At 49.6% G+C, this 24,885-nt stretch overlaps 1 protein-coding gene across 1 annotated transcript; it reads right to left on the bottom strand.

Annotated features, from left to right (window-relative positions):
• Nucleotides 1-1,953: 1,953 nt before the first annotated feature.
• On the bottom strand, nt 1,954-18,793 carry LOC144608714 (myelin protein zero-like protein 3). Its single transcript, XM_078426738.1, has 6 exons — nt 18,553-18,793; nt 16,907-17,064; nt 7,182-7,392; nt 6,074-6,227; nt 3,898-3,964; nt 1,954-2,390 (listed from the first exon to the last, which is right to left on the bottom strand). The coding sequence occupies exons 1-6, from the start codon at nt 18,650-18,652 to the stop codon at nt 2,325-2,327; spliced, it is 756 nt and encodes a 251-aa protein (XP_078282864.1). The 5' UTR covers nt 18,653-18,793; the 3' UTR covers nt 1,954-2,324.
• Between the last annotated feature and the right edge of the window lie 6,092 nt (nt 18,794-24,885).

Here is a 24,885-nt window from a genome sequence, read left to right as displayed (position 1 = left end):
TCTCCAAACTAAAAGACAGGGAGGGCCAGAACAAAACAGGGCTGGCAACAGATGACCTCAGGAAGGGTGGAGTCCATAATGATGTTTGAAGAAGGGTCCCTACGCGAAACATCACCTATCCATGTTCTCCAGAGATGCTGCATGACCCGCTGAGTTACTTTGGCACTTTGGTGTCCTTTTTAAACAGAAATTCATATCAAGTCCCTCCACTAACGTTCTAGATCTTTCCACAGACAAGTACAGTTAAACTGCAATAATCCAATACGTGAATGTTCAGAAACTCTGAGGGTTTGGCATCTGACTCACTCATTAGTCTGGAACTGGGTCCAGGGAACAAGAATGGTATAGGCCGGAGCCAGGGTGTGGGGTGAGGAACACAAGGAGCTGGGAACGTGGGTAGGTTTGTGTGGGGGACCAGTCTGCTTGTGTACTTCCGGCTCCCTTTAAACTGACAGGGTTCACGGAAAAAAATGTTTCACTATTGTGTGACATGCACAAATAGCGAACTAAATGTGGGACTGCATATTAAAAGAATAACATCCAATAATCTGGAAGAAAAAAAAAAGCTAAATCCAGAATCACCCAGGCTGCAGGATTATCAGAGTTCTAGCGCAGTGCAAAGCTTTGGCAAGGTCACAAATCATGTATGGCCCATCCATGGGCCTCAGTAACAAGGGCAGGTCACCAGGGAAAAATGAATTGATACCATTGGGCGCAGAGCCCTATAGAGCACGGAGGACCCTGACATGAACCATCACCTATCCATGTTCCAGGGATGCTGTCTGACCCGCTGGGTTCATCCACCACTTTGTGTCTCTTTGTTTGTAAACCAGCATTTATGGAACGAGCTGCCGGAGGAGGTAGTTGATGCAGGAGCCATCGCAACGTTTAAAAAACATTCAGGCAAGTACATGGACAGGACAGGTTTAGAGTGGTGTGGGCCAAACGCAGGCAGGTGGGCCCAAGGGTAGATGGGACATGTTGGGCAAAAGGGCCTGTTTCCGTGCTGGATGACTCCATCTGCAGTCCCTTGTGTCTACAAATAGAGCAGTACAACCCATAATGTCCATGCCAAACACGATGGCAGGTTAAACTAATCTCCTCCGCCTAGATGTGATCCATAGCACTCTATTCGCTGCATATCCCTGTGCCTATCTAAATAATAATAATAATAATAAACCTTTATTTTATATAGCACTTTTCCAAATGCTCAAAGACGCTTTACAAGAACAGTCAAGACATAAAAACAAACAAACGAACTGTCCTGACGGAGAAGCGGCGAACAAATAGCGCCAGCGTCCTCTCACGTCAGGGTCCGGCAGTAGACAATAAAGAACACAAGACACACAATTACAATGTTAACACAAACAGCCATTACAGTGATTGCTCCAGGCACACCCTCACTGTGATGGAAGGCAAAGAAAAGTCTTATCTCCTCCTCATTCTTCTCCCGTGGTGCCACGAGGCGATCAAGGCACCGGGTGATGGAAAGTCCCAGGGCCGAGTCGAGCAGGCCGATGAAGGTCCTGAGCCCCCACCGGGCGATGGAAAGTGCCGCGCGGCCAGGCCACGCAGGGCGATGAAGGGCCTGCGAGCGGGTCAATCAAACTTCGGGCTCCGGGGCGGTCGAAGCTGCTACGGCTGGAGCTCCCGAAAGCCGGTCGCCAGCCAGGGACCTGCGAACTCCCGATGTTGCGGTCTGCAGGGCCCACGGCCGAAGCCTCTGAGATGGTGAGTCCAGGCCCTGCGACCGGAGTCTTCAAGGTCGATCCCAGCTGGAGGCCGGCGACTCCTGTCAGGCCGTAGCGCGAACGGAGACACAACACGGTAAAGGTCGCATCTCCGTTGAGGAGGAGATTGGAAAAAAAGGTTTCCCCCACCCCCCCCCCCCACATATACAGAGTTAAAAATAAATCAAAAGAAACATTTAAACGATAACAGAACGCAGCCACGCCCCCATGTCAATGTAAATGTTGTAGTTGTAGAAGATCGGCCATGTCTTACTGAATGTCAGAGAAGGCCTCGTACATATAGATTTAATGGATCTGCTCCCTATTCACATATACGTTTCTGTGGTTTAAAAACCGGAAATAGAGCTAACCGGTGTTAAAATCTCACTGTAGATTTAGCAAGTCCTCAATTTAAAAATATACATATTTATTCATCCTTTTTACCCGAGTGAAGCAGGAGAGAGAAGACAGGATGTCACGAGACCCACCCCCACCCTACGCATGCATCAGCTGGAGTGGTGACAGAAAGACTGTTCCCTCCCCGACACTGATAAGGGGACACCCACTGAGAAAAGGAGCAAGGAAAACATCGGGCTATGTAACCGACTCTGACACGGGGTAAAACTGATGGAAATCCTCATCTTCTTCATCATCGGTATCCTGGGGAAAAAGAAACACAAGAACAATAAAACTACTATCTACCTCAGTAGAGGCCCTTGGACTGTCTTTGACCGCACTTTACTGGCTTTATCCTGCACTAAGCATTCTTCATGTTATTCCCTGACCATGTAACCATACACTGTGAATGGCTCGATTGTAATCATGTACAATCTTAGCACAATACAAAGGCTTTTCACTGTACCTCGCTACACATGACAATAAATTAAATTAAACCAAACTAAATTAAGAATAAGGGGTAGGCCATTTAGAACGGAGATGAGGAAGAACTTTTTCAGTCAGAGAGTGGTGAAGGTGTGGAATTCTCTGCCTCAGAAGGCAGTGGAGGCCAGTTCGTTGGATGCTTTCAAGAGAGAGCTGGATAGAGCTCTTAAGGATAGCGGAGTGAGGGGGTATGGGGAGAAGGCAGGAACGGGGTACTGATTGAGAGTGATCAGCCATGATCGCATTGAATGGCGGTGCTGGCTCGAAGGGCTGAATGGCCTACTCCTGCACCTATTGTCTATTGTCTAAATCATCTGGAAAATTGCCAGGTCACCCACCACAGGTATGGAAGAGGGCGACACAAGGCTTGCTCTATCCTTCTCCAGCATATGGTCCCCGAGCAGTGTAGGGGCACAGCTTGGCCACAGGGTGGCAGAGTGGTTCAGCAGATGGTAGTGCCACCCGTCTATGTGGAGTTTGCACGTCCCCCCCCGTCACCGCGAGCCCTGTTTCCGCATCCCAATGGTAAACTGGCCACTGTAAATTACCCCTGGTTTAGGTTGATGGTAGGAAAATCAGGGTGTGGTGAATAGGATGCCAGGAAATCGATGGAGAGATGGGATTGCTCTGAACACAACAGTGATGCAATGGGCTGAATGGCCTTCCTCTATGAGAAATGCAAACAAAGGACCATATATCTGATCCAGTCAACTCTCCCTTTACCGACACTCTTGCCTTGAATACTAATAGTGCACGGGGCTTCTCACAGTTCATACACTAACCTACCGACGCAGTCCCTGACCCACTACAGCTAAAGAAACGTGGGATCGCAGCCTTGCCCTGGACTGTGTTGGTGTAGGTGATGACTCAGCCAAGCTTGCCTCTACACCACATGGTTTCCATCTCCTTCCCTGCACATCCTTGTGATGTTGGTGTGACGGGTTACAAGTTGCCATTGGATTGCGTTTGGATGCATTCCTTCATCTCAGCTCTTTGCCGTTGTCACCACAAATGTTTGCGGACTCCAGAGCATCGAATTAATCTACTGACCAATGTCGGGCACAGGTTGGCCAAGGGGCAGTCCAAAGTGAAACCGATGTACCAACCACGCCCTGTCTCCCATCTCCCCCCACACTTCCCCAACCAGTTACCTTCCTGCCTCCTTTATACCTCCCCTGACCCTCGACGCCTGCCTCCTCTCAGGGGCAGTCCCGATTGGGAGGTGGGGGTGGGAGTGGGGAGGGGGGTGAGGGGTGGTTTCTGGACGGTTCGTGCTGGCACCCACCTGCAAACAAGCAATACATGGCCTGCAACACCCTCTCCTCAAACCATCTTCAGAGGCATCATCATCTCTGTACAGGAAGAGAGCTCCAGTTAGTGTTAGTAATTGGTAGCAAGAGCAAGATTAATTTCCTCAAAGTAATAAACTCAATATTTAAGGAAGAAAAGTAGCATTTGCATTGACCAAAGAGTAAATGAATCCTTTGTAGACTTCCCAAGCACCAGGGGCAGAAGGGGTTTGGGTGGGGAAGTGGCACTTTGGCAAGGAGTGTTGGGTGTGTGTGAATGGGGGTCTCTGGAAGGTGAATAGGGGAAATGGGAGGGTGTTTGGAAAGGGGAAGGGGTGTCGGGATTGTGGGATCTGCTGCTGTCTCCATGCCCAAATGGGTTTAAGATCATCTTAGATTTAGTGCCAACATCCTCGGACACTGGGGACACTACAACATGGATATGGAGAGGATGCTTCCACTAGTGGGAGAGTCTAGGACCAGAGGCCATGACCTCAGAATAAATGGACATACCTTTAGAAAGGAGATTAGAAGGAATTTCTTTAGTCAGAGGGTGGTGAATCTGTGGAATTCATTGCTGCAGACAGCTGTGGAGGCCAAGTCAATGGATTTTTTTAAGGGGGGGATTGACATATTCTTGATTAGTACGGGTGTCAGGGGTTATGGAGAGAAGGCAGGAGAATGGGGTTGAGAGGGAAAGATAGCTCAGCCATGATTGAATGGCGGAGGAGACTTGATGGGCCAAATGGCCTAATTCTGCTCCTAAAACGCAAGAACAACACACAACCTAACAAACGTGCCAGGGGTGACGAGGGAAGCCAGTTTTGTTTTAAGGGGAAATTTTAGGATCTGATGTAGCTCGATGTGACACTGGCAGCAGATTCAGAAGAGAATGGGATGAACGTGATGAAAAGACAATCAAATAGTGAGGAGACGACCAGGAGAGGGGATTAATTCACCACATCAGTAACAGCTGGAATAGCCTTTAATGGACCAAATGTCCTCTTTCGTTATTCTAAATATTATTCCCTGTATTTGTCCAATGTAATCATGTATTGTCTTTCCGCTGGCTGGTTAGCACGCACCAAAAGCTTTTCACTGTACCTCGGTACACGTGACAATAAACTAACTGAACTGTCACCTGTGATTCCATGAACAACTGTTCTATTGCCACCAGACCTTCCACTAAGCGGCTAGCTGGAAAATCAGCTCACTGTTCTCTTTTTTTAAAACCAAAAATAGATTTATTCAATTATTTACAATACTATTTACAATACTAAACAATTCAAACAAACCCACCCACCATAATACAACTAAAGAAAATATTCCTAAATAACTATTTCCCCATCCTTATTAAGGATGCATTCGACCCCCCTGGGGTGCCCAGCGGTCCCGGAACTCCACCGGGGTTCCCATGGACAGCGCGTAGTCCCTCTCCAACCCCACCCGGGCACGGACGTAACCCCGGAAAAGGCGCAGGCAGCCAGCTCGGGCAGAGCCCTCTTCCGCCTGGCGCCGTGACTCGCGGATGGCCAGCGTGACCAGGCCCAGGGGCAACCCAACCAGGACATCTTCAGCTCTACCCTCTCCCCCTACGCAGAGTGTCCAAAGATGAGGATGGTGGGTGTGAAGTCCAGCCAGAAGGCAAGGAGCAGCCCCTTTAGATATTGGAACAGGGGCAGCAACCTCACACACTCCATGTACACGTGGTACACAGACTCACACACTCCATGTACACGTGGAACACAGACTCACACACTCCATGTACACGTGGAACACAGACTCACACACTCCATGTACACATGGTACACAGACTCACACACTCCATGTACACGTGGAACACAGACTCACACACTCCATGTACACGTGGAACACAGACTCACACACTCCATGTACACGTGGAACACAGACTCTTCCAGCCCGCAGACGTGGCAGGCGGCTGGCGAGTCTGGGAACCGCAATACAAAGTTTGCACGGGACTCCTCGGTGTAGTAGCCTCCACCCCAGGTCCCCGAGACAGTGGACCTGTGGTGTAGGGCAGTATAGTGTAGTGCAGTGTAGTGTAATGTAGGGCCTGATTTGTTACAGTAACTCGCTGATCAGACAGTGCTCTGGGCTTTGGAAGGAAGTTGCCGGTTTGCTCAATAACACCAAACCCGGTTCTGCACCTACCCTTCCACCACCTCAATCGGCGACTTGCTGGCGTTAGATCCGCAGCAATCAAACCTCTTGGCCGTCCACACCAGGAGCACGATGACCACCAGCAGAGTGGGAACGACCACCAACAACATCAGCACCACTACCACACTCAGGCGGAACGGGAGCTCTGTGCAGACAGAAGCAAGGCCAGTTACACTGAACACACGGCGCAGAAACAGGCCATTCAGCCCAAACGGATAGTGTACACCTCCTATCATTCCTTCTATGGAGGTGCAGCGGTAGAGTTGCTGCCCTACAGCGCCAGAGATCCGGGTTCAATTCCAACTACGACTGCTGTATGTACGGAGTTTGTACGTTCTTCCCGTAACCTGCGTGGGTTTTCTCCAGGTGCTCCGGTTTCCTCCTACACTCCAATGACCTACAGTTTTATAGGTTAATTGGCTTCGGTAAAATTGTCAATTGTCCCCAGTGTGTGTAGGATAGTGTCAGTGTGCGGGGATTGCTGGTCGGCAGGGACCCGGTGGGCTGAAGGGCCAGTTTCCACGCTGTATCTCTAAACTAAACTAAGTCACCGTTTTTCAGTTTTTTATTCTTTTTCCCCTCATGTACTTTTTTATTTCATTTTGAAACTATTTTCCTTAACGTGCATCCTCTGTTAGTGAAGGTAGACACAAAATGCTGGAGTAATTCAGCGGGACAGGCAGCATCTCTGGAGAGAAGGAATGGGTGACGTTTCGGGTCGAGACCCTTCTTCAGACTGATGTTAGTGAGCTCCTATCCCCCGTCTGAAAATGGGTCCCGACCTGATACATCACCTGTCCATGTTCTCCAGGGATGCTGCCTGATCCGCTGAGTTACCCCAGCATGTTGTGTCTGTTTGATAAAGTTATTTTCCACTAAATTTATTAATTAGTTGATTTACGGCAGCGGACTCTAGATTAATTGAACAATTTAGGTGGCACAGCGATTCAACGGTCGAGTTGCTGCTTTACAGCGCCAGAGACCTGCGTTTGATCCTGACTATGGGCACTGCCTGTACAGAGTTTTTACGGATCACAGCCTCACACTTTAACAAGCAGGTACAAAATGGTTCCCTTCACATTCCCTCTGAGTTGCTCACCTTTCTTGATGACGGTGAGCTCAGTAGTCGGCACAATACTGCTGAGATCCGGTGGGTTCTGCACCACACAACTGAACGTCCCATTGTCGATCTGCGTCAGATTCTTGATGATGATCGAAGCGTTGCCATTCATAACATTCCCGTTCCACAGGACTCGATCCTTCAATGGGCCTTGTGCGGCAGGGAACACCGCTGAGTGGTAGTACAGTATCTGTGGAGGGAGAGAGTGGCAACGTGACCAGGGCTCAGTTCAACCCACAACCACCGAGGCCACAGAGCAATCGTCTCCCACGATAGCAATGCCACCGCTGGCTGCCTACCACATTCCAGCGCTGACCATGGCCAACCAAGACCGGCACAATGGCACAGCTGGTAAAGCTGTGGCCTCACAGCGCCGGAGATGCGGGTTCAATAATGACCTCCTATCACAAACGCAATGGAGAAGGGTCATGGCTGAAAATGTCACCTGTCCATGTTCTACAAAGATGCTGTCTGACCTATTGAGTTACTCCAACACTTAGAAGTCAACCGAAGATAGACACAAGAGGCTGGAGTAACTCAGCGGGTCAGACAGCCCCAGAGATGCTGTCTGACTCGCTGAGTTACTCCAGCCTTTTATGTCTATCTTTGGTTTAAACCAGCACCTGCAGTTCCTTCCTACACACTTGGAAGTCAACGTTGTGAACTCAGAACCTTGCACTCCGAACTGCAATAGAAAATATTACCACTGGGTGGCGCATCTGCCACACGGGAGGAATGCACTGCCACTGTGAACATTAACTCAATGCTCCACGCAAAGGAACAGCTCTCTGGAGAGTGAATGGCAGGGCAGAGCACTACAGGATAGGACAGTGCAGGGCAGTCACTGACGGACAAGAATGCTCGACTAAAAAACTCAGTGCACCTGGACAAATAGGGCCCCTGCTCACTTTTTTAAAAAAATCTACAAAATTGCATGGTATCACCAAATAGTAAAAATAAATAAGAGGGGCACAAATCAGGAATGGACCCGTTTAAGAAGGTGATTTTGAGGGTTACAACAAACTTGAAACGCTGTAACAGATGGGGTCCTCAATTGATTAAAAGTGCTAATTGCAATTTATTTCGAGATGAAGTCACAATTAATTGCAATCTTAAACTCACTGTCAAATAATAATGGATTGGTGGTATGTTGATGGTTTTACAATGGTTTCACAGGAGTTGTAGGATTAGATTATTTGACAGAACACTCGAGTCTCAGCACATACTCATCCACCTTGGCATATGATACCTTCTCAATCAGCATTATTTAAAGTGGGGAGGTAGGAGGGTCCATGAATGGTGTGGGTGGGCTTCATGTCCTTTCCCCATTCCCACCAGATGGGTTTTGTTCTGTCATTGAGAGCAGGTTGCATTTGACTGGCGCCAAGCAGGCGAGGTGAATGGATGGACCTCGTGGGAAGCCACTCATGAATGATGTGTGGGAGCTGGGTGCTGATGGAGGGATGAGGAGGCGAGGGTTGTCCCAGGACAAATGTTATCCTGGATTGGACCCTTAGAAGGTGCACATTTAAAAATTATTCCAAACAAACGTATTAACTATCCACATTAATTGTGAATAAGCCCTTAAGTAAGTGTGGCACGGTGGCGCAGCGGTAGAGTTGCTGCCTTACAGTACCAGAGACCCAATTTCTACCCTGACTATGGGTGCTGTCTGTACAGAGTTTGTACATTCTCCCCGTGCGTGACTTGTGTGGGTTTCTCCGGGTGCTCCGGTTTCCTCCCACACTCCAAAGATGTACGGGTTTGTTGGCCAATTGGCGTGGTAAAATTGTAAATTGTCCCTAGTGTGTGTAGGATGGCGCTAGTGTGTGAAGATCGCTGGTTTGCGCGGACTCGTTGGGCCGAAGGGCCTGTTTCTGTGCTGTATCTCTAAACTAAATTAAACAAGTGGAATTAAAAGCGCGGGTAGAACAGTATGGCCCTTCGGCCACTTGGACGAGTCCGTGCAAACCAGCGATCTTCACACATGATGCCCAGACTAACTCTTATCTACCTGCACACAATCCATATCTCTCCATTCCTTGCATATCCATGCTCTATCCAAAAGTCTTTTAACGCCACTATCATTTCTGCCGTCACTACCAGCCGTGCCAGCACATTCCAGGCATTCACCAGCCTCTGTGTAAAAAAACTGGCCTTAGATTTAGATTTATAGATACAGCGCGGAAACAGGCCCTTCGGCCCACCGAGTCCGTGCCGCCCAGCGATCCCCGCACATTAACACTATCCTACACACACTAGGGACAATTTTTACATTTACCCAGTCAATTAACCTACAAACCTGTACGTCTTTGGAGTGTGGGAGGAAACGGAAGATCTCGGAGAAAACCCACGCAGGTCACGGGGAGAACGTACAAACTCCGTACAGACGGCGCCCGTAGTCAGGATCGAACCTGAGTCTCCGGCGCTGCATTCGCTGTAAGGCAGCAACTCTACCGCTGCGCCACCGTGCCGCCCTCTCTTTTGCAATTTTCCCCTTTTACTTTAAAGCTATACCCTCCAGCACAGTATCTTTTATTTTCATCCTGGGAAAAGGTTCTGTTTATAAAATAATTTAATAAAAATTGTTTATTGAAAATTATGAGAGGCATTAATAGGGTAAACAAACAGAACAGGCAGCATAGTTACTGCAGCATTTTGTGTCTATCTTCAGTGTAAACCAGCATCTGCAGTTCCTTCTTAAACAAACTGAACTTTTTTCCCAGGATGGAAAAGTCAACTACTAGAGTGTGCAGCTTTAAGATGCGAGGGGGAAAGTTTCAAGCATATATGCGGGCCAAATCGTTTACGCAGAGGGTCGTGAGTGTCTGGAACACACTGTTGGGGGTGGTGGTTGAGGCAGATATGATAGCAGCATTTAAGGGACTTTTGCATAGATGTACGGATAAGCAGGGAATGGGGGGATATAGATTACTAGGCCAAGTGGACCCGTTGGGCCCAAACCTCTCCTGCATTGGTGCAGCACCCTCTCCTCCCCCGCTCCCCTCTCCCTCCCCCCCACTCCATCCCCCTCATCCTCCCTCCCTAGGAGATAGATTTAAACTTTAAAATGTGAATAACTTTAAAAATATAACACCGATTCCAATGAAACATCTTCCAATAGCACCAAAGGGACGACGATGAGCAAGGCGGGCCTAAAATTGTCGTGCTACGGTGTACCGTTTTGGCTGTAGTTCAGGAACAAACAAACGAGAGATTTAGTATACAGATGTGCGGGTAGATAAGCGATGGTATTGGTACCATGTTCGGCACAGATATTGTGGGCTGTTCTTGTGCTGCACTCCTCTATGTTCTGCGGCTGTCTATCCTGGCTATTCCTTAGAATATGCAGAAGAGAATAATGCGGGAGGAATTAACACTGATTAATGTAGTAGTGTAAATGGGTGATTTTTGGTGGGCATTAGACTTGGTTGGTCAGAAAAACACCTGTGTCTGTGCTTTATGACTCTAGGAGACAGTAAGGAGCTGATCAGAGGTAAAGGGAATGTACAAAATAAGGATGAGAAAAAGCAAGAACCAACTGGGACAATTGATCGAAAGTTTTAAACTTGAACAGTGAACAAGATAGGGAGCGAGGCACGGCTTCAGACTCACTGCAACGTGCGAGTAATCTGTGTTTTCACAGCCAAAGAGTAAAGGGGAGGGTGTGGAGAATGTTGATGGGAGTTGTTATTCAAGGAGATGGGACTGAGGGTAATTTCGTACAGGTCATTGGATGGTTGACATTTTGAGTTCTGAGGGAGGGAGAAATATCAGAGAGAATGACTGGAAGTTTTCCATAATTTCTGTGGGAAGGACAGTAACATGGGAGAACTGGAATGTGAGCCAATTCCCAGTTCCCAAAGGATGGGCAAGGGAAAAACCAGGAAGTTGTGACCCTGTTAAATTCCTCTCAGCAGTTGAGAAACTGCTGGCCTTGAATACAAGATGAAATTGTGAGATTGAAATCATGAGATGCTGTAAATCCTACAGTGATGTCTGCTCGTTCAGACAAGTTTTCACACAGACCCACTAAAAATAAGCTGCTGGGTGGTGGTCCCCTGCTCTGTGATGCTGACACGAAACAACCAGGAGGCTGGCTGTGTTCCCAGTTGTCAACCAGCTTCACTGTGGCTGGGATGTAGGGATAGTAAACAAGAACAAACTAGCCTTTATTCAGAAACAAAGAAGTGCAGATGCTGGATAATGCACAAATGGGCACAAAGTGCTGGAGTAACTCAGGTCAAGCAACATCTCTGGAGAAAAAGGATGGGTGGAATTATAAGAAACAAAATATAAATATTAAATGTGTTTGCGTTATCCATGAGTTAACACATGAGCATATCTCCAAATTTATTTGCTGTCGTGGGGCATCGGTGCTCCTGTGTATGCCCCCCCCCCCCTGCACACAGCCACCCTCCACTGTACTGTTCCCCCCCCACACACAGGCACCCACCACTGTACTGTGCCCCCTCCGCACACAGCCACCCTCCACTGTACTGGGGTCAAGGAGATAGCGTTCACGTGGTGGCCCTGTTTCCACCAATCTTTCCACCACCACGCTCAAGACACACAAGACGCAACTGTATGCAGACACCGAGAAGTGTGTTCAGCTCTGGCTAAACAATTTCTAATCTTGTGATGTTAATTCGATAAGAAGACCACTGTACTCGGATACAGTGTGGAAACGGGCCCTTCGGCCCACTGAGTCCATGCCGACCAGCAATCGCCCCGTACACTAGCACCATCACACACATTAGGAACAATTTTACAATTTACAGTGTGGGAAGAAACCGGAGCACCTGGAGAAAACCCACGCGGTCGCAGGGAGAACGTACAAACTTTGTACAGACAGCACCCTTTGTCAGGATCGAACCTGGGTCTCTGGTGCTTGAAGGCAGCAACTCTACTGCGGTGCCACTGTGCCACCCCAATGATGTACCAGGCCAGTTGCTCGGTGTTTGACTGGCAGGGAGCTGATAGTTCAGCATCCAGTGTTAACAAACAAATAACCACGGTCTTTATTGAACTGAAGAGGCTGTAAAACAATCTGCTTGTAAAGTAGAGTGTTTTACAACTCCTCAACACAAGGTGGTTTTGATTGTAATAGGATTGTAAATCCTCTGTCAGCTGATGAAGTTTGGGAATGAGCTGGACTGGATAGCCAGCTTACCAGGGCCCCACTCAATAATCCTGTCGAGCAGATGCAAGTGCGATTGAGGGGGAGCAGGGAGTGTTGTTGGAGGGGCTGTACTGAGGGAGTGCAGGACATCAGAGATACAGCACTGAGGACCAGCACGGTCATCAGAGGGCAGCCAGGTGAAGTCTGGAGCTTGGAGAGACAGTGGCAATGGAGGGGTAGTGCCCAGGGAATTGAAGAATTCTGGAGAGGCATGAATATGCAGGAAAGGACGGACATGGATCATGTGGGCAGAGGTGTCATACAGTTGTACAGCACGGGGATAGTCGTTCAGCCCAACCTGCCCAAGATGCCTTGTCTATGCTAGTCCCTATTTGCTCATGTTTGGTCCAATAGAGTCATACAGCACAGAAACAGGCAGGAGGTTAGTATAATGACTTCAATTTTGGAACGGACATGAAGGGCCTGTTCCTGTGCTGTACTGTTGCGTGAATGCAGCATTCACCATTGGATCGCACCGTCAGAGGGATGGCACTGACGCCCCTCCTGCAGCGTCGCTCACCCTGTCAGTCCCCCTTCCAACGGCTCGGGTCAGTCGGCTGGTCTATCGCAGGGACCTCAAGTGAAGGAGCAGTGCATTTACGAAAGGGCAGTCTTGAACAGGCACTGCATTGTTGAGGAAGTAACAATGAGAGAGACCAACCTACACAGCTCGATTTATTCACAAAATGCTGGAGTAACTCAGCAGGTCAGGCAGCATCTCGGGAGAGAAGGAATGGGCGACGTTTCGGGTCGAGACCCTTTTTCAGACTGATGTCAGGGGGGCGGGACAAAGGAAGGATATAGGTGGAGACAGGAAGATAGAGGGAGATCTGGGAAGGAGGAGGGGAAGAGAGGGACTATCTAAAGTTGGAGAAGTCGATGTTCATACCACTGGGCTGCAAGCTGCCCAAGCGAAATATGAGGTGCTGTTCCTCCAATTTCCGGTGGGCCTCACTATGGCACTGGAGGAGGCCCATGACAAAAAGGTCAGACTGGGAATGGGAGGGGGAGTTAAAGTGCTCGGCCACCGGGAGATCAGTTGCGTTAATGCGGACCGAGCGCAGGTGTTCAGCGAAGCGATCGCCGAGCCTGCGCTTGGTTTCGCCGATGTAAATAAGTTGACATCTAGAGCAGCGAATGCAATAGATGAGGTTGGAGGAGGTGCAGGTGAACCTTTGTCTCACCTGGAAAGACTGGAACACCTGCGCTCGGTCCGCATTAACAAAACTGATCTCCCGGTGGCCGAGCACTTTAACTTCCCCCTCCTTTTCCCAGTCTGACCTTTCTGTCATGGGCCTCCTCCAGTGCCATAGTGAGGCCCACCGGAAATTGGAGGAACAGCACCTCATATTTCGCCTGGGCAGCTTGTAGCCCAGTGGTATGAACGTCGACTTCTCCAACTTTAGATAGTTCCTCTATCCCTCCCTTCCCCTCCTCCTTCCCAGTTCTCCCTCTATCTTCCTGTCTCCACCTATATCCTTCCTTTGTCCCGCCCCCCTGACATCAGTCTGAAGAAGGGTCTCGACCCGAAACGTCACCTATTCCTTCTCTCCCGAGATGCTGCCTGACCTGCTGAGTTACTCCAGCATTTTGTGAATAAATCGATTTGTACCAGCATCTGCAGTTATTTTCTTAACCTACACAGCTCCTTGGACAGTAGTAACCTCTCACTTCCAATTCCAACAACCCTAATCATCAAGTGGCACAATGACGCCCCTCTGTGTCAGAAGGTCATGGATTCGAGCCAGAGATCAAGCCTTTACTCCATGCAAAACAGCAGGTCCCACTGCCACCCGTCTCTCTCATCCTCGCTTATCAAACAGTTATCTGCCACATATGGCAGCACCATTTGTTGAGACAAGTAATAACCAGGAAAAACAAACGTCATTTCTTCATCATCGCAGACGCGACGTCAGTGTGGAGTGGGGCAGACCGAGCACGTCTCCTAGCTGGGCAGAGGAAGCTTCTGATAAAAGCCCACCATCAGCGTGTAGATACAACAACTGGCCTCAGGAAGGAAGGAGCCAATTACACAGAAGGAAGGGCAATTAAACGAACACTAACAAAAAAAACATCAAAGGATGGAGCTTAATGCAAAATACCACAGCCAGCTGGTGACACAAAAAAAAAATCACACAGTGGATGAGATGCAGAATTCAGCGACTCAGCAGATTAGCTTTATTAACAGTGAATTTGCATTTATACAGTCCCGCACAGGTTGTGTGGAATTGCTTCACCACCAATGAAAAGCTTTGCCGTTGTACCGGCAGCCTCTTGGAACTCAAAAAGACTTAAGATCATATATCATAGAATAGTAATGGCACAGAGCGAGGCCATTTTGCCCAGTGTCCATTGCAGATCTCAATGAGAGGAGATCACTAATTCCCCTCCCCCAACTCCCCCACTGTCCTTCCTCTGCAGGTTTACAACATTTTCTTCACCATGTGTTATATCCAATTCCCTCTCAAAAGACACAACAGAACCTGCTTCACATCACAGTCCCAGGTAGCACAATTCCAGAGTCTCTGTATTGAACTTCATTAACCACGTGTCTGCGCATTCCATTTATATATTATTACAATCTATCAGTTAACTCTGCAGAGACCACAACACAGACTTGTAAACATGACTATTTTGGCAAGAGGTATCAGATTTCTTCTGCGCCATTTGAAAATTATGATTTGTATCCCCAAGGCTGGTCATTAATAAGCGTTTAAATATTAGTGTAGATGGGACATGTTGGTTGGTGTGGGCAGGTTGGGCCAAAGGGCCTGTTTCCACACTATTGACTATTAAATGTAACTAGACCAAGTGGACCCATTGGGCCCAAACCTCTCCTGCATTGGTGCAGCACCCTCTCCTCCCCCCCTCAACCCCCCCTTATCCTCTCTCCCCCCCCACTCCATCCCCCTCAACCCCCCCCCTTATCCTCCCTCCTCCCCCTCCCTCCGAGATAGATTTAAACTTTAAAATGTGAATAAAAAATATAACACCGATTTCAATGAAACTTCTTCCAATTAGCACCAAAGGGATGACAGTGAGTAAGGTGGGCCTAAAACTGTCGCGCTATCGTGTACCGTTTGGGCTGTAGTTTAGGGGCAAACAAACAAATGAGAGTTTAGTATATTGAAGATGCACTAATGAACTGCTTCCTGCTTTTGTTATGTAATAATTCTCAGTCAGGACATCAGGTTCCTCATTCTTTGTATAAATAGTGATGTAGGCCGACACAGCCCTCGACTAATACTTTGTTTAAAATGGATAGGGAAGGTTTGGAGGGATCTGGGCCAAGTGCAAGCATGTGGGGCTAGCTTGGTTGGGTAACTTGGTCAACATGGACAAATTGGACGGAAGGTCCTGATTATGTGCTATGTAGCCCTACGACTCATTTATTATTCAGTAAACTTTAGAGCATTTAATTTGTGCAGCCCCTCGAAGTGAAGCATCCTCCCAACCACACAAAACTCCCTCCGCATTGCCCGTGCATCAGCAGAGGATGAATAAAGTATAGCAGACTAAAGAGTTGGAATTTTATCTTGAAAAATGCGATGTGATAAGGCTAGACTATCTATGTGCACAATTGATGGTTAGACCCTCGGAGGTACAAATAGTTTAGAGGGCATCGGAAGAAGAATTTTCTCACCCAGATGCCGTTAAAATACAGATCACACAGTCTGAGAGATGGCCAAGATGTTAAGGGCCGAGTACCGGAAAATTGGATTAGTAGATGTACTTGATGCTAGCATGGACTTGGTGGGTTGAAGGGCCTGTTTCTGTGTGTATGGCTCTATGGCTCTCAGTGCTCTTTGGAAACGTTCAGTTGATTCAGAGCACTTTTCTGGATAAAGTTCTGGATTCTCAGTGCCTTACATGAGAATGTAAGAATGGGACACATGGGAGACATGTTGCAAACGATCGCCACACTATGACGAAAAATTCATCACATTTCTTACTGGAAGAAGAAAGTGAAATACAGACATTCCTTCAAAAATCTTTAAACAGACCTCAAAGGTACGATCAAACACATCAGGGGCAAACATCCCAGTGTACATCTTGTGCCTTCAGGTTACATTAATAAATGCGTTCTCCAAAAAAGGTAGCATTGTTGTTATCTAAGGAAATGAGAGGGGGGACCTCATTGAAACTTACTGAATAAAGGCCTGGATAGAGTGAATGTGGAGAAGATGATTCTACTAGTGAGAGAGTCCAGGACCAGAGGCCTCAGTATAAAAGGGCGTATCTTTAGAATGGAGATGAAGAGGAATTTCTTTAGTCAGAGGGCGGTTAATATGTGGAATTCATCGCCACAGACAGCGGTGGAGGCCGTCGTTGGATATTTTTAAGGTGGAGTTTGATAGATTCTTGATTAGTAAGGGCATTAGGGGTTATGGGGAGAAGGCAGGAGAATGGGGTTGAGAGGGAAAGATAGATCAGCCATGACTGAATGGCGGAGTAGACTTGATGGGCCGAATGGCCTAATTCTGCGCCGAGAACATGAACTATAATCAACCTTGATACTCACACCATGCGTTGATTTGCCATTTGCTGGTCGGAAAGACCAGTCCACTGTCAGACGCTGTGTGATGGGAGAGGAGGTTCTGAACTTACAACTCAGTTGGATATCTTCTCCAATGAAACCCCTAACAGTTGGTTTCAAAGAAATGTCAATAGTAGCAGAACCTGTTTGGAGCAGAGGGACACAGGAGACATCACCAACAGTAAAGATTCAACTTGTATAGCAATATAAAGGAGACACAAGGAACCTCACACTGGTTTACAATAAAGGACACAAATGGAATACAGTGTACACGTAGGGTGAGGTTACCACGGAGGATGAGAGGTGGGGGAGTGAGGAGGGGGGTGGGGGAGTGAGGAGGGGGTGGGGGAGTGAGGAAGGAGGGTGGGGGAGTGAGGAGGGGGGGGAGTGAGGAGGGGAGAGCGAGGAGGGAGGTGGGGGAGTGAGGAAGGGGGGTGGGGGAGTGAGGGGGGGGAGCGAGGAGGGGGGTGGGGGAGTGAGGAGGGGGGGAGGGGGAGTGAGGGAGGGGGATGGAGGAGTGAGGAGGGGGGGTGGGGGAGTGAGGAAGGGGGGTGGGGGAGTGAGGAGGGGGGAGGAGGGTGGGGGAGTGAGGAGGGGGGGAGGAGGGTGGGGGAGTGAGGAGGGGGTGGGGGAGCAAGGATGGGGGTGGGGGAGCAAGGAGGGGGGTGGGTGAGTGGAGTGGGGAAGAGGGGGGGTTGGGGGAGTGAGGAGGGGGTGGGGGAGTGGAGTGGGGAAGAGGGGGGTTGGGGGAGTGAGGAGGGGGGTGGGGAGCGAGGTGGGGAGTAAGGAGGGGGAGTGAAGAGTGGAGTGGGAAAGGGGTGGGGTTGGGGGAGTGAGGAGGAGGGGTGGGGGAGCGAGGAGGGGGGTGGGGGAGTGGAGTGGGGAAGAGGGGGGTTGGGGGAGTGAGGAGGGGGTGGGGGAGCGAGGAGGGGGAGTGAGAAGTGGGGTTGGGGGAGTGAGGAGGGGGAGTGAGGAGGGGGAGTGAAGAGTGGAGTGGGGAAGGGGGGGTTGGGGGAGTGAAGGGGGAAGTGAGTGAGGGGAGGGGGAGTGAGGAGGGGGTTGGGGGAGTGAGGAGGGGGATGGGGAGCAAGGAGGGGGGTGGGGAGTGAGGAGTGGAGTGGGGAAAGGTTGGGGGAGTGAAGAGTGGGGAAGGGGGGGTTGGTTGGGGAAGTGAAGGGGGAGTGAGGAGGGGGAGTGAAGAGTGGAGTGGGGAAGGGGGGGTTGGGGGAGTGAGGAGGGGGTGGGGGAGTGAGGAGGGGGGTGGGGGAGCGAGGAGGGGGATGGGGGAGTGAGGAGGGGGGTGGGGGAGTGGAGTGGGGAAGAGGGGGGTTGGGGGAGTGAGGAGGGGGTGGGGGAGTGAGGAGGGGGGTGGGGGAGTGAGGGGGGGTGGGGGAGTGAGGGGGGGTGGGGGAGTGAGGGGGGGGGGTGGGGGAGTGAGGGGGGGGGTGGGGAGTGAGGAGTGGAGTGGGGAAAGGTTGGGGGAGTGAAGAGTGGGGGGTGGGGGAGAGTGGGGAGGGTGAGCGAGGAGGGGGTGGTGTGCAGGAGACGAGGAGGGGTGGAGGGGGAACCCCCAGCGACTTGAGGACACTGGTCACTCGGGGAGTTGGTCACTCACTCACTCACTCACTCACCGGGCAGCAACAACAACAGTAGCAGCGGGCCGAGCAACAGCAGGGCTGGGGACCGGTGCGGGCTCCGATCCCGCTCCAAATTCCCATCTCTCCGGCTCATTCCCACCCCGACCGACGCGACTCCAGGTGAATGCGGAAGAGGCAGAGAGTCGGAAGCAGGTGAGCGGGGAGGAGGGGACTCCAGGTGAGCGGGGAGGGGGAGGAGGGGACTTCAGGTGAGCGGGGAGGGGGAGGAGGGGACTCCAGGTGAGCGGGGAGGAGGAGGAGGGGACTCCAGGTGAGCGGGGAGGGGGAGGAGGGGACTCCAGGTGAGCGGGGAGGGGGAGGAGGGGACTCCAGGTGAGCGGGGAGGGGGAGGAGGGGACTCCAGGTGAGCGGGGAGGGGGAGGAGGGGACTCCAGGTGAGCGGGGAGGGGGAGGAGGGGACTCCAGGTGAGCGGGGAGGAGGGGACTCCAGGTGAGCGGGGAGGGGGAGGAGGAGACTCAGGTGTAGCCGGGCCCGACCTGCAACAGGCCACCTCGCTCTCTCTCTCTCTCTCTCTCTGGGGAGAATGGGTTAGGAGGGAGAGATAGATAGATCAGCCGCGATTGAATGGCGGAGTAGACTTGATGGGCCGAATGGCCTAATTCTACCCCTCTCACTTACGACCTATCATCCTCCAAATACCCCATCAGCAGCTCCTGGCAGAGTGAGGCTAAAGCAAATTGGAGGAACAGCAGCTCATATTTTGCTTGGGCAGCTTGCAGGCCAGAGGTATAACTTTTGATTTCTCTAACTTCAGGCTTCTCTTCCCTCTCCACTGCTCCCAAAGTCCAGCTCCGAAGGTACACAGAGAAGGTCGAATGTATTATTGACAAAGGTGGCTGTATTTTAATTTGACCGTGGTTTTGTCTGTAAACTGCCAATATAGGCAGCTTTTGATTTGATCGCTTTATTACTTTGTATGTTTGTTTTAGTTTTGGAATAAAGTATTTGTAAAAAGAAAAAGCTAGATAGAGGCACGCTGGCCTGCACTGCTCTCTCAAGCCCCAAGTTAGTGATACAAGCTGTGCCGAGCCCTTTCCCACTCTAGCTAACAGAGTGGCCCTGTGTATCACTGCAGAGTACCACTAGCAGAGTATCACTGTGGCCGTATCTTCCTGCACAGCAAGATCCCCCAAAACAGCATAATGATGAAACCAATTTATATTTTGATGATGTTGATTGGGGGAATCAGCATGGAGGACATGCTGATATTTTCTTCGCCACACAGTAAGAAGTTTTACTTAAGATAGAGACAAAAAGCTGGAGTAACTCAGCGGGACAGGCAGCTTCTCTGGAGAGAAGGAATGGGAGACTTATTCACAAAATGCTGGAGTAACTCAGCAGGTCAGACAGCATCTCGGGAGAGAAGGAATGGGTGACCCGAAACGTCACCCATTCCTTCTCTCCCGAGATGCTGCCTGACCTGCTGAGTTACTCCAGCATTTTGTGAATAAATCGATTTGTACCAGCATCTGCAGTTATTTTCTTATGCTATAGGAATGGGAGACTTTTCAGTTCGAGACCCTTTTTCAGACTGGTTTAGGGATTAGGTAAACGAGAGATTGAGACAATGATGTAGAGAGATAAAGAACAATGAATAAAAGATGTGCAAAAAAAATAATGGTGTTAACGGAAACAGGCCATTGTTAGCTGTTTGTAGGGTGAAAACGAGAAGTTCCCCAACTTGGGTTGGGGAGGGATAGAGGGAGAGGGAATGCCGGGGCGACCTGAAGTTAGAGAAATTAAAAATTATACCTCTGGGCTGCAAGCTGCCCAAGCAAAATATGAAGTTGCTGTTCCTCCAATTTGGTTTAGCCTCACTCTGACAATGGAGGAGACCGAGGACAGAAAGGTCTGTGTGGGAATGGGAAGGAGAATTAAAATGTTTAGCAACCGGGAGATCAGGTAGGTTCAGGTGGGCTGAGCGAAGGTGTTCAGTGAAACGATCGGCCAATCTGTTTGGTCTCGCCGACGTATGTCCACATCTTGAACAATGGATACAGTAGATGAGGTTGGAGAAGGTGCAAGTGAACCTCTGCCTAACCTGAAAAGACTGTCAGGGTCCCTGGACAGAGTCGAGGGAGGAGGTATAGGGACAGGTGTTGCCTCTTCTGCGTTTGCTGGGGAAGGTACCTGGGGAGGGGGGGGGGGTTGGGTGGGAAGGGATGAGTTAACCAAGGAGTTATGGAGGGACGGTCACTGGAGATGTGAAAATGTGGCTGGGGGTGGGATCTGGTTGGAGGTGGCGGAAATGTCGAAGGATTATGTTTTGTATGCGACTGCTGATGGGGTGGAAGGTGAGGACCAGGGGGACTGTCTCTGTTGCGACCAAGGGGAGGGGGATCAAGGACGGAGCTGCGGGGTACTGAGGAGACACGAGGGAGGGCCTCATCTATGATGGGAGAGGGGGACCCCCGTTCCCTAAAGAATGAGGACTTCTCTGATGTCCTGGTATGGATTCCTGTACATCGGCAAGACCAAACTGAGACTCGGCGACCATTTCCCTGAACATTTACACTTGGTTCGCCGAGGCACACGGGATCTCTCGGTTGCCAACCACTTCAACTCACCATCCCAATCCCACTCTGACCTTTCTGTCCTGGGCCTCCTCATTTGTAGTGCGAGGCCACACGCAAATTGGAGGAACAGCACCTCATATTTCGCTTGGGTAGCTTACAACTCAGCGGTGTGTGGTGAATTCTTTAATTTTAAGTAACTTCTACCTACCTTCCCCTCTACCCTCCTCGCCTCCCCCCTCCCTCCACCCGGGCAACCAGTTCCAAAGTTCACCATACTGTGACCCCCTGAAGATCACCCCTTCCCCAGCCAACAATGGGCCTACCAGGGCACCATCCTGCCTGATGTCATTTGTTATCACCCCCGATTAGTCCTGGTCTTTTCTCGCCTCCAGCTCTTCATCCCCCCTCCCCCACTTTCAGTCTAAAGAAGAGGCCCGACCCAAAATGCCACCTATCCTTTTTCTCCAGAGATGCTGCTTGACCCGCTGAGTTACTCCAGCATTTTGTGTCTATCTTTGGTACAATCCAGCATCTGCAGTTCTTCATTTCTACATCTCTTTGACCTTTCTAATCACTGTGGAGGCAGCGTTCAATTGATGTAAAATATTAATGCAAGCCTATAAAAGGCTTGAGGGAGTGAATAGATGTGCATTCTGCTAAGTTTAACACAAATAGAGGCAATTATAGTCTTAATGACTTCCTCTTGGCTTGGTCGTTTCAGGACATGGAACAATAAAACCTTGCAGATTGTGAGACCAGTTACCTTAGAATTTCTGGATCAGTCAAGAATTTTCACATTATTTCAGGCTTCAATCAATCAATACGTGGAATGGGTAGGTGAGCTACAAGATGTGGGGGAAACCTGGATTGTTTTCTCCGGAGATTCAGGGGGGACCTGATAGAAATATATGCAATTATGACAGGCATAGATAGGGTCCTCAGAACTTTTTTTGCAGGGTGGAAATGTCAAGACAAGAAGGCATAATAGCTTTTAAGGTGTGAGCGCTAAAATTTAAAGGAGATGGACGGGGCAATATTTTTTACACAGAGGATAGATAGTAGGTATCTGGAATGCGTTGCCAGGAGTGGTGGTGGTGGAGGCATGTACAATTGCAACATTCAAGAGGCTTTTAAATAAGCACATAGATAAGCAGGGAATGGAGGGACATGGATCATGTGCAGGCAGATTAGTTTATTATGGCATCATGTTCAGCACCGACATTGTGGGTCGAAGGGCCTGTGCTGTGCTGTTCTAAGTTCTATGCTAGTAAATTATCTGGGCTTCACGTATTCTGTACCCTTCCAGCCAAGCAATGTTTAGTTTAGTTTAGAGATTATAGCGCAGAAACAGGCCCTTCGGCCCACCGAGTCCGCGCCGACCAATGATCCCCACACACTAACACTATCCTACACACACTAACACTATCCTACACACACTAGGGCCAATTTACAATTTTACTGAAGCCAATTAACCTACAAACCTGCATGTCTTTGGAGCGTGGGAGGAAACCGGAGCACCCGGAGTAAACGGTGGGAGCGTACAGACTGCACCAGTAGTCAGGGTCGAACCCGGGTCTCTGGCGCTGTAAGGCAGCAACTCTACCGCTGTGCTACCATGCCGCCCTTGGACAGATCCACTTCACAAATTAACATAACATCACAGGGCGGCACTCAGTAAACATTTTATTTATCACTAGCGCCGTATTGTGATTTTAATCTCTTTTGATCTTTTCCTTGTGGATATGGGCAATGCCAGAGACTCTGTAGTCTCCAGATGTCGACCCCGATTTGCACGAAAGAAAATGAATTACAAAATTGGGAGGACTTCATCAATCAGCTGGCACAGCGGCATTTCCTGTCATTGCACAATGGCATCGAGTCACATTGGACCAGAGAGCTATTCAAGGAAGCACAAAAGAGTGACAAAATTCCGAATTACAGACTGGAAACTCTGTCGAAAGATTTGAATAGCGTGTAATATTTATCAAATACTAGACACTGTAAGAGTTTCAGCCTATCATCTAATGAAAAGGTTTAGAAAGGGGGGGGGGGAGGGGGGATTGATGGTGTGGTGGTTTATCCAGAAATGAGTCACAGAGGGAATATCAAATTCTAAGAGATAGTTAGTCAGGTGTGGGGGGAACGGTGGCAGAGAGGTGGGGGAGGCTGGGTGTAAAACAACAAATAGCCCCAGGAAATGGAGTACAAGGAAGGAAAAATAACCAAAAAGTTAACTATGGAATTCGCTTGGCATAAAATAACCCTTCATCCATCTGCTAATCTGACCTTTATTGTTGATGTTTTTGCCATCAGCCATCCGCTCTGGATACGAACTCCTTCACCGGACTACTCTTCAGCAGTCCCCCAGAGCCGAGGGTGATTTGCTTCCATTCCAGTTTGTGGGTCCTGAGGTGACGGATGAGGCTTTATGGGAACCACAAGCTCTTCCATGGATGGGGCGGGAAGTGTCTGATCGACCAGGCAGGCAGGCGGACGGGTGGGTGGGGAGTTTTGGAGTTGGTTTACTCGTGAACCCTGTGGGCTCCTACTGCATGGGTTTGACATTCACGTCAACACCCCACAGATGCTCCCTCTCCACTCTGGTTGGTTTTGGGGGCAAAATCCCAAGGAGTCAGAGGAGATGTGTGCAATCCTGGTCGCCCGTTTAAGGAAGTACGTGGAGGCTGTGGAGAGGTTGCAGATGTTTACTGGAATGATGCCTAGAGCAGAAGCTATTAGCTACAACGTGAGGTTGGACAAACTTGGATTGGTATCTCTGCAATGCCAGAGGTTAAGGGGGGACCTGATAGAAGTATGAGAGCCAGAGATGGGATGGACAGTCAGAACTTTGTTCCCAGGGTAGAGATATCAGGCTAGAGGGCATAGCTTTGTAAGAAGGCCAAAGTTTAAAGGAGATGAGTGGGGCAAGTTTATTTACGCAGAGGGAAGTGGTGCCGAGAACCTGCTGCCAGGGGTGGTGGTGGAGGCAGATACAATAGTGGCGTTTAAGAGAGATAAAGAATAAGCTGTGATTGTATCTAATGGCAAAGCAAAGCAAAGCAGGCGGCACAGTGGCACAGCGGTAGAGTTGCTGCCTTGCAGCGAATGCAGCGCCGGAGACTCAGGTTCGATCCTGACTACGGGCGCCGTCTGTACGGAGTTTGTACGTTCTCCCCGTGACCTGCGTGGGTTTTCTCCGAGATCTTCGGTTTCCTCCCACACTCCAAAGACGTACGGGTTTGTAGGTTAATTGGCTGGGCAAATGTAAAAATTGTCCCTAGTGTGTGTAGGATAGTGTTAATGTGCGGGGATCGCTGGGCGGCGCGGACTCGGTGGGCCGAAGGGCCTGTTTCCGCGCTGTATCTCTAAATCTAAAAATCAAGCAGGAAAAGTCAACAAGCCGTGCCCTCTGCTCGTTTCTATGCTTCATCTCCTTTAAACTTTCACTTTCTCACCTTAAAGCCATGCCCTCTTTGATATCTCCACCCTGGGAAAAATAGTTCTGCCTATCCTACCTATATCTCTCATGCTTCTGTTTGTGGAGACAGCGCCGATGGTATCAGTCTAGTGCCTTGAGGTGGCTGCTGCAAGTTCACAAGTTCTAGGAGCAGAATTAGGCCACTCGGCCCATCAAGTCTACTCCGCCATTCTATCATGGCTGATCTATCTTTCCCTCTCAACCCCGTTCTCCTGCATTCTCTCCATAACCCACGACACCCTCATTAATCAAGAATCTGTCAATCTCCGCCTTAAAAATATCCATTGACTAGACTTGCACAGATGTCTGTA

The sequence above is a fragment of the Rhinoraja longicauda genome, chromosome 32 (genome assembly GCF_053455715.1).
Source record: "Rhinoraja longicauda isolate Sanriku21f chromosome 32, sRhiLon1.1, whole genome shotgun sequence".
NCBI lineage: Eukaryota > Metazoa > Chordata > Chondrichthyes > Rajiformes > Arhynchobatidae > Rhinoraja > Rhinoraja longicauda.
The sequence above is the reverse complement of the archived record's forward strand: the minus strand, read 5'-3'. Positions and strand labels throughout refer to the sequence as shown.

Coding starts and splice junctions, on each gene's coding strand:
- LOC144608714 (XM_078426738.1), bottom strand. CDS start 18,652: ATGAGCCGGAGAGATGGGAATTTGGAGCGGGATCGGAGCCCGCACCGG. Junction 17,065..18,552: donor ACTGTTGTTGTTGCTGCCCG/GTGAGTGAGTGA, acceptor TGCTCCAAACAG/GTTCTGCTACTATTGACATT. Junction 6,228..7,181: donor GCTCACCGTCATCAAGAAAG/GTGAGCAACTCA, acceptor CTGTCTGCACAG/AGCTCCCGTTCCGCCTGAGT.